The sequence below is a fragment of the Ursus arctos genome, unplaced genomic scaffold (genome assembly GCF_023065955.2).
Source record: "Ursus arctos isolate Adak ecotype North America unplaced genomic scaffold, UrsArc2.0 scaffold_24, whole genome shotgun sequence".
NCBI lineage: Eukaryota > Metazoa > Chordata > Mammalia > Carnivora > Ursidae > Ursus > Ursus arctos.
Window position 1 is genome coordinate 34,002,248 of NW_026622919.1, and position 16,844 is coordinate 34,019,091.

General features: G+C 39.7%; 1 protein-coding gene across 21 annotated transcripts in view; it reads right to left on the minus strand.

Moving 5' to 3' along the window:
• Positions 1 to 16,844, minus strand: part of BCAS3 (BCAS3 microtubule associated cell migration factor) — a 578,553-nt gene that overhangs the window by 556,349 nt on the left and 5,360 nt on the right. For 18 of the 21 annotated variants that reach the window (XR_008961213.1, XM_057317873.1, XM_057317874.1 and 15 more), the window contains exon 4: positions 12,632 to 12,707. Coding sequence is in view for 17 of the 21 variants with exons in the window: in XM_057317873.1 (XP_057173856.1) it covers positions 12,632 to 12,707 (76 nt within the window). In the remaining 4 variants the exon portion in view is untranslated. Of the gene's footprint in view, positions 1 to 2,751; positions 11,121 to 12,631; positions 12,708 to 16,844 lie in introns of those variants that run through there. The other 3 variants (XM_057317879.1, XM_057317876.1, XM_057317878.1) reach the window with 1 other exon arrangement.

A 16,844-nucleotide genomic window follows, 5' to 3' on the forward strand; every position in this document is an offset into this window, starting at 1 on the left:
ATTCTATCCATAACTGTTGTTTATCTTCTTTACATAGACTTTACAGTCTTTCCTACAGAGACATGTAGCATTTCTCTGTGGTTTTAGTCAACTACAATGTTCTCCTTTCATTCACCCATCCTCTGAAACCTTGTCCACTCAGTATACTCTCCCTCCTTAGAAAAATCTTTGCGATTGGGGGACAGAGGCCCACTGGGTTTTCTGCTCACCTAAAAAATCGAGGTATAAGGTGAAATTAGATTTTTCTCCCAAACCAGATGCTTCTGTATTCCATGTGCGTATTAATAGCAGCAATGTACTGCCAATACTCAGTCTAAAAACTGGGAATTCATTTTTAGTAGATGCTAATAGGTGAACGAGGACTGAGGCAGGAAAGAAGATTTCAACCAGAAGGCCCCCTGTACAAAGATCCTGACGCATGAAAAGTTCCGTGCCATTCATGACCTGAAAGCCAAGTAGGGCTGAAGCATAGCTTTTGAGGGGACATAGTTAGATGGGAAAAGGAATAAGAGTTTAAAGCACTTGTGAGACATCTACATGAAATGTCCAGGGTGTGGCTGACATGTGGACCCAAGCATGCTACAGCAATAGAGGCTTGCAGCAGCCCTTACAATTGTATGCCTCACACACTTCTTACTCTGTGCCGCCCCCTTTCCCAGTAACCGATCCTACTCCTCATCGAGCACAGGAACAGGCACATAACGAGCTGAGCCAATTCTAGTACTACATCCTTGGCCACTGCAACTATTTCAGTAACTGGAAGGTAATCTTTCTGGACACCCAATGAATACTTTTTCCTCCTTGATCATATAGCATAATCATATAGGTATGATCAGAGAGCTTTGAGCAATCACTGCTCCAACCTCATTAGAGAAGTCAAAGGAGAGAAGCAAACATGCAGAAAGAAGTAGTGACAAGAAGTTAATGACAAGAAGTTTCAAGCCACTACCCTTTCCAGGTATATGATATGAGAAGGTTAAAAAAAATAATTCCCACATGGAAAATAGTATGGAGGTTCCTCAAAAAAATTAAAAATAGAATAAACATATGAGCTAACGATTCCACTTATGGATATATACTCAGAAAGCACTGAAAATAGAAACTCAAAGAGATATTTTTATATGAATATTAATAGTATTCACAAAGCCAAAAGGTGGAAGCAACCCAAATGACCATCGATGAACAAATAAAATATGATATATACATACAATGGAATATTACACAGCCTTGAAAGGAAATTCCAACACATGCTACAGCACTGATGAACCTTGACATGCTAAGTGAAATAAGCCAGTCACATAAAGACAAATGCTGTATGACACCACTTACAAAGTACCTTGAATAATCAAATTCATGGAGCCAGAAAGTACAATGGTGGATACCAAGGGCTAGTGGGAAGGAGAGAATATGGAGCTATTGTACAATGGGTATGGAGTTTCAGTTTTACAAGATGAAAAGAGTTCTAAACATTGTTCGCCTAACAATGTGAATGTACTTAACACTACTAAACTATACACTTAAAAATGGCTAAAAAGGTAAATTCTATGTTATGTGTATTTTATCACAATAAAAACTTTTCTTGATTCTCTTAAACCAATCACTTGCAACTGAAAAAAAAAAGCCTGCTGAATATAAAAATGGATACCTAAGTATAGTGAGTACTATACTACAGCATAATATATATAATACACAATATAACATATGTAACAGGGTACTATACTAGTACTTTTATATTAGAATTGACCGAGTCAGGAAGGGCCAGGGCGTGGTAAGAATTTCCCCTCACAGACTAGAAGGTTGGCAGTTCTTGTTATACTGTGGCAAACCAGCTGGTTAACATGATGTGTTCTGGGACTCAAATTATACACTCACCTTTAAGGAATCTGACAGAAACATCAGGATATTAAACTGCTGTGCCTACTTCTTAAACCTATTTCAGTATGTAGCCTCAAGAGAAACAAGTTTAGGTATAAGTCAGACTGCCTGGAAGCAGAAAGACAACAGTGTCAGTGACACAAAGGGACTTCATACCACTCACAAATGAGTTTCAAAAGCAGGAGTCTCCACCTAACAAGAAGCCAAAGTCAGTACAATGATTAGGAATGGAGATACCTAAGAGAACTCAGGACTGAAGAATCCCAATAAGCCAGGTCCCTTAGCATTATCTCCTGTTAGGCGTTGCCTAGTCAACCCCCAACTACAATAAGCCATAATCAAATGGGTTGCAGCCTGGAGGCAAGGAGTCAACTGGTATCACTCTACCATTCCAAGCAAAAAAAACAAGAGCCCCCAGGCCTGTTGGAAGGAAGAGAAAGCAATCGCCAAAGCGGAGTTTTCAATTCAATTACTGCAACTTTTAAATTAATTAATAGCCAATAGTTTCATTAATAATATAAAATAACTTAAGACTGTAGCCAGCTAATAAACTTCTAAATTGTTCTGCCAGAAAAACTCCAGGTCTGGCAAAGAGAAGCCTAAATAAATACCTAATACCATCTCCAGGTACCCATAACTGTTCTACAAAGAATTCTGCAAGCTGCTTAGCATGGCTAAGACCAGAAGAATCCCCTCCACTATCTCCCCTAGGGTATCATGAAAAACAAAAGGCCATAAACAAGGAATTGCACCCCAGGTGCACCAGGTACCAAGAAAGGGCAGACTGGCTGATCGAGAAACTCCAATGCGAGGGAAAAGTTAGCCCTTGTTAGCCTTTTTCAGTGAGATGCTGGAATTGCAGCCAATAAACCCTACTTTTTTTCTTTTCCACAGCCAAATTTCCTTTCAATTGTAAACATCTCAGGTTTGCTGCACAAAGACCTAAAAAAAAAAAAAAAAAATTCTTGAAGAACGAACACAAATAGGGGCATCTGGGTGGCGCCACTGGTTAAGCATCTAACTCTTGGTTTTGGCTCAGATCATGATCTCAGGGTCATGAGATCAAGCCCTGTGTCAGGCTCTGAGCTCAGTGTAGAGTCGGCTTGAGATTCTCTTTCTCCCTTCCCCTCCCCCTTTCCCCATCCCCGCTCATGATCAATCTCTCTCGAAAGAAAGAAAGAAAGAAAGAGAGAGAGAGAAAGAAAGAAAACACAAATAGACAAATTCAAGAAATGCTGCAAGAGACTGAGTAAGTAAGGGGGGTCAAATATCTTGGTAATCTTTACTACTGCCTTAAAACCTAACAAGTAGACACACAAACTCCTAGGGCCAGAGACAATAAAAAGTACATCCATTAAAAAGCTGGGACAAAATTTCATACAGTATCAATATGATATAAAAAGGAGAGGCCAAAAAACATGTGAGTATTAAAGAGGAAAATGTATATATTTAAAAGTTTAATAAATCAATTGGGATATGGAATACTATGTTTAAAACAACCACTGTAAGTTCAATAGCACACATAGATAAAATAATTTTCAAGCAGGATCCATCTACATTTCCAGATGCCTTTTACTTCAATAAAGCAAAGGCTTTATGGAATATTACACCAACAATTTTTATTTGTTGTTAAAATACACACACACACACACACACAAAATCATGCCTAAGTAAAGATTATTTTGCTTAAATTTTCTAAATGTCAGTTTTGTAATATTAAAATCTTTTTTTTTTTTTGCTGCTGACATAAACCTAGGCCCTTAAATATTATTTTTAACATTTTGCATATGTTGTACAACAAGCTTTTGTTACTATCTGCACTAGTATTTCCAAAACCACGACCACATTTACTTTGTTATTAAATCAAGAAAGTTCTCGGGGCGCCTGGGTGGCTCAGTCCTTGAGTGTCTGCCTTTGGCTCAGGGCGTGATCCTGGCGTTATGGGATCGAGCCCCACATCAGGCACCTCCACTGGGAGCCTGCTTCTTCCTCTCCCACTCCCCCTGCTTGTGTTCCCTCTCTCTCTGGCTGTCTCTCTCTCTGTCAAATAAATAAATAAAATCTTTTAAAAAAAAAAAAATCAAGAAAGTTCTCTAATGGGGCACCCGGCTGACTCAGTCATTGGAGCATACAACTCTTGATCTCAGGGTTGTGGGTTCCAGCCCCACATTGGTTGTAGAGATTACTTAAAAATAAAATCTTAAAAAAAAAAAAGTTCTCTAATACTTTCTGACATGCACAAAGCAAAAATACACTTCCAGAAGAGAAAGAAGAGTCTGAATTCAAGAGGAAAAGATGATCGAAAACAAAAGATGAATAGTAACCTAGTTATTAATAAAGAGGGAAAAGGAAAGTAGGAGGACCCTATACTTGCCTCATCCCTTGAACACAGCTAGATAAATATCAAATCATTCTGAATACCCAGGAAATAGATCTGAGGACTGAGAGAACAAACTGCACAACTAGAGGGAGAAAAAAGGCCACGTCATGGAAAGTAGAAGGTGCAGAGACATGATTTGGGGGAGAAAAGAATCACCAGTACTGCAGAGAGGAGGGAGCCCTGATCAGGGAGAAAGGTGAGAGAGAAACAAAGAGAGAGAAACAGAGAGAGAGAAAGAGAACAGAGCTCAGGGCATTGCACAAGAAAAACACCTCCCCGAAACCACTGACAGGGAAATAAGAGGGGCTGATTATTTTGAGTTTTTACAAGCAGTGGAGCTCAAAGTCTTAAGTTTTAGAAGTCTGCACCATCACCAGGTGGAGCCTGGAGGGCACAGAGGTGCTCCTATGGAGAAGGCAGAGGCTCGGGAGCAGACAGCATGGTCTGAGGATTCCCTGGGTCACACTGGGAGAAGCAGTTCCCCTTCTTGGAGTGCATCTGGGAGAGGTGGCACTGCCTCGTGGGGACAAAAGAGCCAGTGGGTGCCACAGACCTGCCCCGTTCACTAGCATAGGAGGAGCAGAAGCAGCTGCTGAGGGCAGGTAACCTGGATGCCAGCTTTTGGCTACACTTTACCATAAACTCCAAGCCTCTGCACATTCACGCAACTGCCCTTCTGGGACAAACCAGCACTAGACACAGCGGGCGAGACCCACACCCAGAGGATCAGCATGGGTCTGTGCCATACCAGGTCCCTAAAATCTGGCGTTCTGAAACCCAGCCAGTGGGCCTGAGATAAAACACAGAAGCACTGCACCACCAGGTGAGCAGATGGCTCAGACACACATAGGATGAAGGCAGGGATCTGACGGAAGCTGGGGACACAAGAAGAGATATTGTTCACACTTCTGTGAGGAATTCCTGAATAGAAGCAAGTGTAAACTCCCCTCCCCAAGGACGAGAGAGTCAACTGATGCCATTTTTACCCCTGTCCCTCAGCAGGGATGGACTTCAGTGAGCAGCACAGTGCCCACAGTGGAGGCCTGAACCACTTACACCAAGCCCTGACCCCTGCACTGTGCAGGTGCTTCTTTACTAGGACAAGTGTGCCTGAGAGTCAGAGCAGCAGCAGGCCCCTCCACCAGAAGACCAGCACAAATGCCCCAAACACACCAAGTCTACTGACAATAGAGTACTGCAAAGCTTCGACTCTAGGGAAAATAGGATCTAGCCTCTTTTAACAAGCAGACCAAGACACACTTAGTTAAAACTCGCCATATAGTGGACAAGGTCCAAACATTCCGAACTGCAAGCAAGGAGAAACTCTGCAGAGAACTGACATGAGAGGAAGAGCAGCCAAATACAACAGCAGAGCACACCAGAAACACTTCCTGAAGCACCAGGCCCAGGAGAGTATTGGACCTCTTAATATAGCCATTATTCTCAGGAGCAGGAAACATAACACGCCTTCCTAACACAGAGAAGAGAGAGACCTAGACAAAATGCCAAGACAGAGGAATTCATTCCAAAAGAAAGAACAAGAAGAGATCACAGCCAGGGATTTAATCAAAACAGATGCAAGTAATATGCCTGAATCAGAATTTAAAACAGCAATCATAAGGATACTAGCCAGGCTTGAGAAAAGCACAGAAGACACCAGGGAGTCCTTTACCATAGAGATAAAAGACCTAAAAACTAGACAGGCCAAAATAAAAAATGCTATAACCAAGATACAAAACTGACTGAATGTAATGACCACAAGGATAGAAAAAGCAAATGAACTAATAAGTGATACAGATGATATAAGTATGGAAAAAAAATAAACTGAAAAGAAGAGGGAAAGAAAAATATTGGATCATGAATGCAGACTTAGGGAACTCAGCAACTCCCTAAAGCATAGTAACATTCATATCATAGGAGTCCCAGAAGAAGAGAGCGGAAAAGGGGTAGAAGGTTTATTTGTGCAAATTGTAGACAAAAACTTCCCTAATCTGGAGAAGGAAACAGATTTCCAAATCCAGGAGGCACAGAGAACTCCCATCAAAATCTACAAGCAGGCCAACACCAAGACATAGCACAGTAAAATATGCAAAGTAAAGAGATAAGGAAAGAATTCTGAAAGCAGCAAGGGAAAAGAAATCCTTAACCTACAAGGGCAGACACGTAAGGTTAGTAGCAGATCTGTCCACAGAAACTTAGCAGGCCAGAAGAGAGTGGCATGATATGTTCAACATGCTGAATGGGAAAAATATGCGGCCAAGAATACTTGATCCGGCATGGCTGTCATTCAGAATAGAGGGAGAGATAAAGAGTTTTCCGCACAAACAAAAGCTAAAGGAGCTCATGACTACTAAACTAGCCCTTCAGGAAATATTAAAGGGGCCTCTTTGAGTGGGAAAGAAAGAACAAAAGCAACAAAGACTAGAAAGGAACAAAGAAAATCTCCAGAAATACTGACTTTACAGGCAATACAATGGCACCAAAATTCATATCTATCAATAATCACTCTGAATGTAAATGGACTAAATGCTCCAATCAAAAGACACAGGCTATCAGAATGGATAAAAAAATAAGACTTAACTATATGCTGCCTCCAAGAGACTCATTTTAGACCTAAAGACACCTGCAGATTGAAAGCAAGGCAGAGGTGGGGTGGGGAGGGAGTTGTGGGGCGCCTGCCTGGCTTAGTTGGTGAAACATGCAGCTCCTGATCTGGGGGTTGTGATTTCGAACCCCATGCTGAGTGAGGAGCCTACTTAGAAAAACAAAATGAGGGGCTGGAGAACCGTTTACCACGCTAATGGACATCAAAAGAAAGCCAGATTAGCCAGATTTATATCAAACAAACTAGATTTTAAACCAAAGATTGTAACGAGAGATGAAGAAGGACACTATACCATAATGAAGGGGTCTATCCAACAAGAAGACCTAACAGTTGTAAATACTTATGCCCCCCCAACTTGGAAGCAACCAAATACATAAATCAATTAATAACAAACATAAAGAAACTCCTTGATAATAATACAATAATAGGAGGGGAATTTAACACCCAAATTACAACAATGGACAGAGAGATCATCTAAGCAGAAAATCAACAAGGCAACAATGGCTTTGAATGACACACTGGGCGAGATGGACTTAACAAATATATTTAGAACATTTCATCCTAAAACAACAAAATACACATTCTCTTCAAGTGCATATGAAACATTCTCCAGAATAGAACACATAATGGGTCACAAACCACGCCTCAATAAGTACAAAAAAGCTGAGGTCATACCATGCATATTTTCAGACCACAACACTATGAAACTTGAAGTCAACCACAAGTAAAAATGTGGAAAGACCACAAATACATGGAGGTTAAAGAACATCCTACTACAGAATGAACGGGTTAACCAGGAAGTTAAAGAAGAAATTTAAAAAAAAAAAAAATACACGGGAGCAAATGAAAGTGAAAACATGAGAGTCCAAAAGCTTTGGGATGCAGCAAAAGCAGTCATAAGAGGGAAGTACATAGCAATACAGGCCTAATTCAAGAAGCAAGAAAAGTCTCAAATACAGAACCTAAACTTACACCTAAAGGACCTAGAAAAGGAACAGCAAATAAAGCCTAAAGCCATCAAAAGAAGGGAAATAATACAGACTGGAAAAGAAATAAATGATATACAAACAAACAAACAAAAAACAGTACAACAGATCAATGAAACAAGGAGCTAGTTCTTTCAAAGATAATAAAACTGATAAACCCCTAGCCAGACTTATCAAAAAGAAAAGAGAAAGGACCCAGATCAATAAAATCATGAATGAAAGAGGAGCGATCACAACCAACACCACAGAAATACAAATAATTGTAACAGAATATTATGAAAAATTATATGCCAACAAATCGGGCAATCTGAAAGAAATGGATAAATTCCTAGAAACATATAAACTACCAAAACTGAAACAGGAAGAAATAGAAAATTTGAATAGACCCATAACCAGCAAAGAAACTGAAACAGCAATCAAAAATCTCCCAACAAACAAAAGTCCAGGGCCAGATGGCTTCCCAGGGGAATTCTACCGAACATTTAAAGAAGTGTTAATACCTATTCTTTTCAAACTGTTCAAAAAAATAGAAATAGAAGGAAAACTTCCAAACTCTTTCTACAAGGTCAGCATTACCTTGATCCCAAACCATTCCAAGACCCCACAAAAAAGGAGAATTACAGACCAATATCTCTGATGGACATGGATGCCAACTCTCACCAAGATACTAGCCAATAGGATCCAACAGTACATTAAAAGAATTATTCACCACAATCAAGTGGGATTTACTCCTGGGCTGCATCGGTGGTTCAATATTTGCAAATCAACAAATGTGATACACCACATTAATGAAAGAAAGGATAAGAACTATATGATCCTCTCAATAGATGCAGAAAAAGCATTTGACAAAATACTGCATCCATTCTTGATGAAATCCATTCTCAACAAAGTAGGGATAGATAGAACATAACTCAACATCACAAAGGTCATATACAAAAGACCCAGAGCTAATATCATCCTCAATAGGGAAAAACTGAGACTTTTCCTCTATAGTCAGGAACAAGACAGGGATGTGCACTCTCACCACTGTTACTTATCATAATACTGGAAGTCCTAGCCTCAGCAATCAGACAACAAAAAGAAATAAAAGACATCTAAATTGGCAAGGAAGAAGTCAAATTTCTGATGGGACAGATGACATGATACCCTACATAGAAAACCCGAAAGACTCCACTAAAAAATTGCTAGAACTGATACACAAATTCAGCAAAGTCGCAGGATACAAAATCGACATACAGAAATTTGTTGCATTTCTTTTTTTTTTAAAGATTTTATTTATTTATTTATTTATTTATTGAGAGAGAGAGAATGAGCAGAGGGGCAGAGAGAGAGAGAAAGGAAGAAGCAGACTCCCTTCTGAGCAGGAAGCCCAACACAGGACTCAATCCCAGGACCCTGGCATCATGACCTGAGCTGAAGGCAAACGCTTAAACGACTGAGCCACCCAGGTGCATTTCTATACACCAATAACAAAGCAGCAGAAAGAGAAATCAAGGAATCAATCCTATTTACAATGGCACCAAAACCCATAAGATACCTAGGAATAAACCTAACCAAAGAGGTAAAAGATCTGTACTCTGAAAACCATAAAACACTTAAGAAAGACATTGAAGATGACACAAGGAAATGGAAAGACATTTCATGCTCATGGATTGGAAGAACAAATACTGTTTAAAAGTCTATACTATCCAAAGCAATCTACACATTAAAGGCAATCCCTATCAAAATACCAACAGCATTTTTCAGAGAGCTATCATAATCCTAAAATTTGTATGGAACCAGAAAAGACCCCAAATAGCCAAAGCAATCTTGAAAAGAAAAGCTGGAGGCATCACAGTCCCGGACTTCAAGGACTACTACTAAAGCTGCAGTCATCAAGGCAACATAGTACTGGCACAAAAACAGACATAGATCAATGGAACAGAATAGAAAACCGAGAAATGGACCCACACTATATGGTCAACTAATCTTTAACAAAGCAAGAAAGAAATACCCAATGGAAAAAAGAGTCTCTTCAACAAATGGTGTTGGGAAAACTGGAGAGCCACATGCAGAAGAATGAAACTGGACCATTTTTTTACACCATACACAAAAATAAATTCAAAATGGTTGAAAGACCTAAATGTGAAACAGGAAATCATCAAAATACTAGAGGAAAAAACAGTCAGTAACCTCTCTGATCTCAGCTATAGCAACTTCTTACTAGACTTGTCTCCGGAGGCAAGGGAAACAAAAGCAAAAATGAACTATTGGGACTTCAAGATAAAAAGCTTCCACACAGCAAAGGAAACAATCAACAAACTAAAAGGCAACCTACTGAATGGGAGAAGATATTTGCAAATGACATATCTGATAAAGGGCTAATATCCAAAATCTGTAAAGAATTTATCAAACTCAACACCCAAAAAAACAAATAATCCAGTGAAGAAATGGGCAGAAGACATGAACAGACATTTTTTCCAAAGAAGACATACAGATGGCCAACAGATACATGAAAAGATGTTCAGCAACACTCACCATTAGGGAAATACAGATCAAAACCACAATGAGATACTACCTCACACCTGTCAGAATAGCTAAAATTAACAACACAGGAAACAACAGATGTTGGTGAGGATGTGGAGAAAGGGGAACCTCTTACACTGTTGGTAGGAATGCAAACTGGTGCAGCCACTCTGCAAAATAGTATGAAGGTTCCTCAAAAAGTTAAAAATAGAACCACCCTACAACCGAACAATTGCACTACTAGGTATTTACCCAAAGGATACAAAAATACTGATCTGAAAGGGCACTTGCACCATGTTGTGTAAAGCAGCACTATCAACAGCCAAATTATGGAAAGAGCCCAAACATCCATCAACTGATGAATGGGTAAAATGATGTGGTGTGTACACACATGCACACGCGCACACACACACACACACACACTCTCACAGGGACACTGGAGTATTATCCAGCCATCAAAAGGAATGAAATCTTGCCATTTGCAACAATGTGGATAGAGCTAGAGTGTATTATACTAAGTGAAATAAAGCAGTCAGGGAAAGACAAATACCATATGATTTCACTCATATGTGGAATTTGAGAAACAAAACATGAACAAAGGCGGAGGGGGAAAAAGGGAGGCAAAGCATACGAGACTCTCTTTTTTTTAAAGGGATAATGACCTTCTTTTTTTTTTTTTAAGATTTTATTTTATTTATTTGACAGAGATAGAGACAGCCAGCGTGAGAGGGAACACAAACAGGGGGAGTGGGAGAGGAAGAACCAGGCTCATAGCAGAGGAGCCTGATGTGGGGCTCGATCCCATAACGCCAGGATCACGCCCTGAGCGGAAGGCAGACGCTTAATGACTGCGCCACCCAGGCGCCCCGAGACTCTTAACTACAAAGAACAAACCAAGCGTTGATGGAGGGAAGTGGGCGGGAAAGGGCTAACTGGGTGATGGCTATTAAGAAGGGCACTTGTGACGAGCACTGGGTGTTATATGTAAGTGATGAATCACTAAATTCTACTCGTGAAACCAATATTACCCTATATGTCAACTAACTAGAACTTAAATAAAAACTTAAGAAGGAAAAGGAAAAAAGGAAGAAAAATACACTAGTAAACAGGACAATTTAACAGTCATAAAAAGAAAAAAAATTCAAACTATAAGCTTTCAAAGAGAAACACAGTAGGAAAAGTTTACGTCATAAATAATCACCCATACAAATGAATATTTTATCTCCCACAAAAAGGGCCTCACAAGTGGTCATTGTTCGAATGAACTGCTAATAAAGAATCCAGAATTCAAAAGAGGCCAATTTGCAGAAGTGCAACTTAGCCTCTCCCTCCTGGACAGTAACTTTAAAATAAATAAATACATATATATATATTTAAATATATAGCATCACATTTTTAAACTCTTAGAGGAGATGAAGACTCAAGAGTATGCGATCAGTCAAAATCCAGGTAGGAAACGAAACCATCTCCATGTGCTCATAACTGGGAATTTAATGAAGACAAATGGTTACACGGATGATGGACTAGCTGAGAGACCAAAAAAGGAACTGTGAAGCTACCTATTGCATTAGCAGCCGCAGGAAGCTACGACTACCCCAGGCTAGAGAAACACAGGAGTGCAGGGTGCTGGGTCACCTGGCAGAAGCTGGACCACCAGTGGAGCTACCTAGAAGAAGCCTGAATCACAGAGGAAATGCAGCCACTAACAGAGAGAGCAGAGGGAAGAGTACTCTTCCCTTTTTTCCATCCTCTTGTTCAATTTCTCATCAGCGCCTCCCAAACTCAGCAGAAGACAACAGACATGGTATCGTGGGAAACACACGAAGGACAGCCACCTTACAAAATGGAGCAGGAAGGAGCAATGAAATGGAATGTAGGAATGTATCTGAGAACAAAAGGGCCAATCAGACATAAATTCTGTTCAGGAAAAATTAATTCTAAAGTCTAAAATGTTCAACAGTAACGATAACCGTGCAGTTATAAATCCTATACATCTGATCAAACTTGATTTAATAATTTCTAAGAAATCATGTCCTAAAGTTTAAGGCTAGGCACTATATGTTACAGTTACTTTCAGACTTGTACAATACAATATCAGTTCTAATGAAGTTTCTACAGTGTGATTACATTACTTCTTAAATTAAAAATGAATTTATTTTGAAAACAAAAAAGTTACTGTAAGAGAAAGTAATCTGACTAAAGTAAGAGTTCTCGTTTTGGAATCAGGTCAATGTCAAACAAACATTTAATTTATATGTCCCAAAAAAGTTAAAACCATACCATTTAAATCTGCATTTTCAAATCTGACCCAGACTATTTTCTCCTTTTCTTCTGTTAGAGGTGTTCCACTGTAAGCCTACAAAGTAAACAGAAATGTTTCAATAAAAAATGTTTTATAGCTCTAGTATTACTGATGTTCAAGACGAAAAGGAACTTAAATAAAGCCAACCCTATCCCTCTCCAATTCCACCAATCCTACATCTCGGGAACCAACACATTGTGTAAAATTTTTACTCCTAAAGAAAATTCTCCAGGAGTCTGATAATCTTGGTTAAAGGAATTTAACCTATTAAAGAATTGCAGAAACCTAAAATACAATGATCAAAGTCTAATAGGAAGCATCAGTATAATGCAAAGGCACTCAAAAAACTAAATCATCCCCTATATTAGCCAACAAACAAGAAGGCTTCAGAAATAAACAAAACTACTACATGTAGCTATTTAGTCCCAGGTGTTTACGATCAGGTAATTACACACTACCTAGAATTTTCAGAAGTATTACTTCCGGCTTGCCTTCAGTTCCAGGTGGAAGGCAAGGGCCAGAGTTGGGGGTGAAAAAAAAAAAGTACAGTATTACTTTTTCAGTATACCAAAAGCGCACAAAAACTATCATCCTGCACACAATTTGTGTTATACGTAACCTGTTTTAAATTTCCATGCCAATTTACAGCCCCTGTACTGTATCATACAAAGTATTAACTTGTGATTAACACTGATTAACAATGATTGTAACTGCGTCTTTTAAAGTTCAACAATAAGAAAATAAAGCTCAACATGAAAATACTACTAAAAGAATTACTTCAACAGATTTACCACATAACAGAAATTATCTTATAAATCCTTACAATTTCATTGTCTTTTTAAAAAAAAATAAGTGAGCTGTGTATAGAGCAGTCAATTCCTTTGGAGAAGAGGAAAGCCTACCCTAGAGCCAACTAATTCGTCAACTTTATCTTCGACCACCTCATCCTCACTTCCTTCCTCTTCTTTGGGCTCGCTCTTTTCATCCTTGAAAACTTTTTTTAAAAATAAACTTTAGGAGGGCACCTGGGTGGCTCAGTCAGTTAAGTGTCTGCCTTCGGCTCAGGTCATGATCTCAGGGTCCCCGCTTCCTGCTCATTGGGGAGTCTGCTTCTCCCTCTCCCTCTGCCCCACGCCCCTGCTCGTGCTCTTACCCTCCCTCTCTCTCAAATAAATAAATAAAATCTTTTTTAAAAATAAATAAATAAATAAATAGACTTTAGGGATACCTGGATGGCTCAGTCAGTTAAGCCTCTGCCTTCAGCTCATGTCATAATCTCAGGGTCCTGGGATGGAGCCCTGCCTCAGGCTCCCTGCTCAACGGGAAGTATGCTTCTCCCTCTGCCCCTTCCCCCTCCATTCCCTCCATCGCCCCACTTGTGTGCGGGCTCTCACTCGAGATTTCTCTCTCTCTCAAATAAATAAAATCTTTTTAAAAATAAATAAAAAATAAACTTTATAGTTTGGAATAATTTTAGATTATTAAATGTAGTACAGAGTTCTGATATACCCCTCAGCCAGTTTCCCCTAATGTTAACTATCTAACCAAATCCGACCTTGCCATGGTACACTTGTCAAAACTATGACACTGACACTGATGCATTACTATTAATTAAGCCTCAGACTTTATTTGGATTTCATCAGTTTTTCCACTAATGTCCTTCTTCTGTTCCAGCATCCAATCTAGAATAGCACAGTGCATTTAAGACAACTTCTTTTTTTCCCCCACATCACGCTCTCCTTTAATCTGGTAAAGCAGTAACATTTTTCAAAATTTCCTTCAGTATAGCAGATTATAAGGCTGCTAATCACCTGCAGCATCATTCAACATTCTCCCAATTCCTCTGCAACATCTGCAGGATGCTCTCCTTTGATTTCTGAGTGGTATGCTGAGCAAAACAAAGTTGAACAAGGGCTTTCACTATACTGGGATTCTTGAACTTCTTTTCTTTCCCCTTCGGGGGAAAATAAGACTTTCAAAACAAGCCTCGAATGCTTTTGCTATGTCTTCAAGTTTTTCTCTCTCCTTAGCGGACATGGTGTTCTCTACTAAGCCTTCTTGAGAAAATTCTGTGAGGCTGCCTGAGGCATCTGAGTGCTGCTTGTGTGCCTTCCTGAAGGTTTGCACAGAGAAGGCACGTGTGGGTATTTTATTCTCAGTGAGGCACATACTCACCCAGCGCCCATCCAGCCGCCACTTGGTATCTTAATAGAGGTCAGTGTACTACTACACCAAAGGTTTCCCCCACCTTCCAGCACCGATTATTAGCCCTCCTTCTCCTACCAAGATCCAACAACTTTAGCCCTCTCACTCAGAATCAAAACTTTCACCCCATTATTGACAGGATTTATTTATTTCTCCTTTTATTCCTTACCCGGTTTCTAACACATACACACATTCATAAGCACAGAGTTAGTGTTGAGCTTTATTTTCTTACTGTTGAACTTTAAAAGACGCAGTTATAATCACTGTCGATATGCTGTATTTATATGTTGTGTGTGTGTGTGTATATATACATATATGTATATATATATGTATATATATAATGTCGAGAAAATAACCTCCCTTGTGTCAAAAAGTATAATTTCTAGTTACAGCAATTAATTCTGTAAGGGTCACATACCATAATTTGCTTGACTGCTATTGACATTTGGGCTGGTTACAATTTTTTACACTGAAAATGCAGAATTTTCACACACATACACTGAAAAGTTCTGAGCTTTACCTTTCTTCTTTGCTGAATTATTTTTTAATAGATTTTCCTAAGTAAAATTATTAGATCAAAAAGCACAGCTAAAGGCATCTATAGCCATCAGTATCATCTGTTAAACACAATGGGAATTCACTCTATCTGGAAGAGCTAAAGAAGCAGACACCAGTCTAACAACACATTCTCTCCCTTTTGTGCGTATTTGGAAAGCCAGAGGATAATTTCTAGGCTCCAGGAATTTGACGGTTTCCAGAATAGGCAATAGAACATCACATCAGCAAAAAATAGAATTTTCCAAATGGCTGACTGCAAAGTACCACTGGAGGACTCTGGATTAAAGGTGGAAAGAAAGGGGCCATAGGTCACCAAATCTGGCCCACCAACTGTGTTTATAAATAAAGTTTTATTTTATTTTAATACAGCCATGCCTTTTCCTTTACATAAAAAGCAGTGCCAAACAGTTGCAACAGATCTTATAAGAACTGCAATGCTTATCTTCACAGAAAGTTTGCTAACTGCTGCACAAGACCATGAAGCCTTAAGCAAAGGCACCAAATATCCCTTCAACTTCACACGGTGCCCGACCCAGAGTGGGTGCTCAAGTAAATGTCTGCCTGAATTTTTGCTTTCTTTCCAGAGTAAACAGAATAATGACCAGCAGAGCACAAATTTCTTGAGTGAATATTCTAATTCTTAGATCCATGACTACAACTTTATTTCCATAGCTGTTCCTCTGATCCAATCTTCATAATCAATCGCATACATTATCCCCTCCCTAATGTATAATGCTTTAACGACTAAATTAATCTTCTACCTTCCAGCATTTTTACCCCATCAATTTTAACAGCCCCCTATTTTCAATTTATTAGTCAATCTGGGGGCGCCTGGGTGGCACAGCAGTTAAGCGTCTGCCTTCGGCTCAGGGCGTGATCCTGGCATTGTGGGATAGAGCCCCACATCAGACTCTTCCACTATGAGCCTGCTTCTTCCTCTCCCACTCCCCCTGCTTGTGTTCCCTCTCTCGCTGGCTGTCTCTATCTCTGTCGAATAAATAAATAAAATCTTTAAAAAAAAAATATTAGTCAATCTGGTATTCTTGTTTCTCTAGCAAACTCCCTAACTATTCCCTCAAAGCCTCTGACCACAGCCTCTCTCCTCCAGCCAATAAAAACTGCTTGCTACGCACGGTTTGCACTAACACAAAAGGTGCCTTTGTAAAAATGTGATAAAGAGGCGCTCTAGGGGCAGGCAGATTACAAAAATTTTTAAATGCCCCTTCCTTGGAACCAGCCTCATGCCAGGGCTCAGGACTTGAGAGAAAGGGCAGTGTGGAGAGACCAGGTTGGATTTCAGCCGCGGGCTGCTCTCGAGAATCGCCACTCCGTGCAGAGTCCAAGATGCTCGACAGCCACAGCAGCTCTGCTGCCTGCCATACCCAGCTAGCCAGTTCCCTCCAACACCCCATACCCAACCTTTCCCTT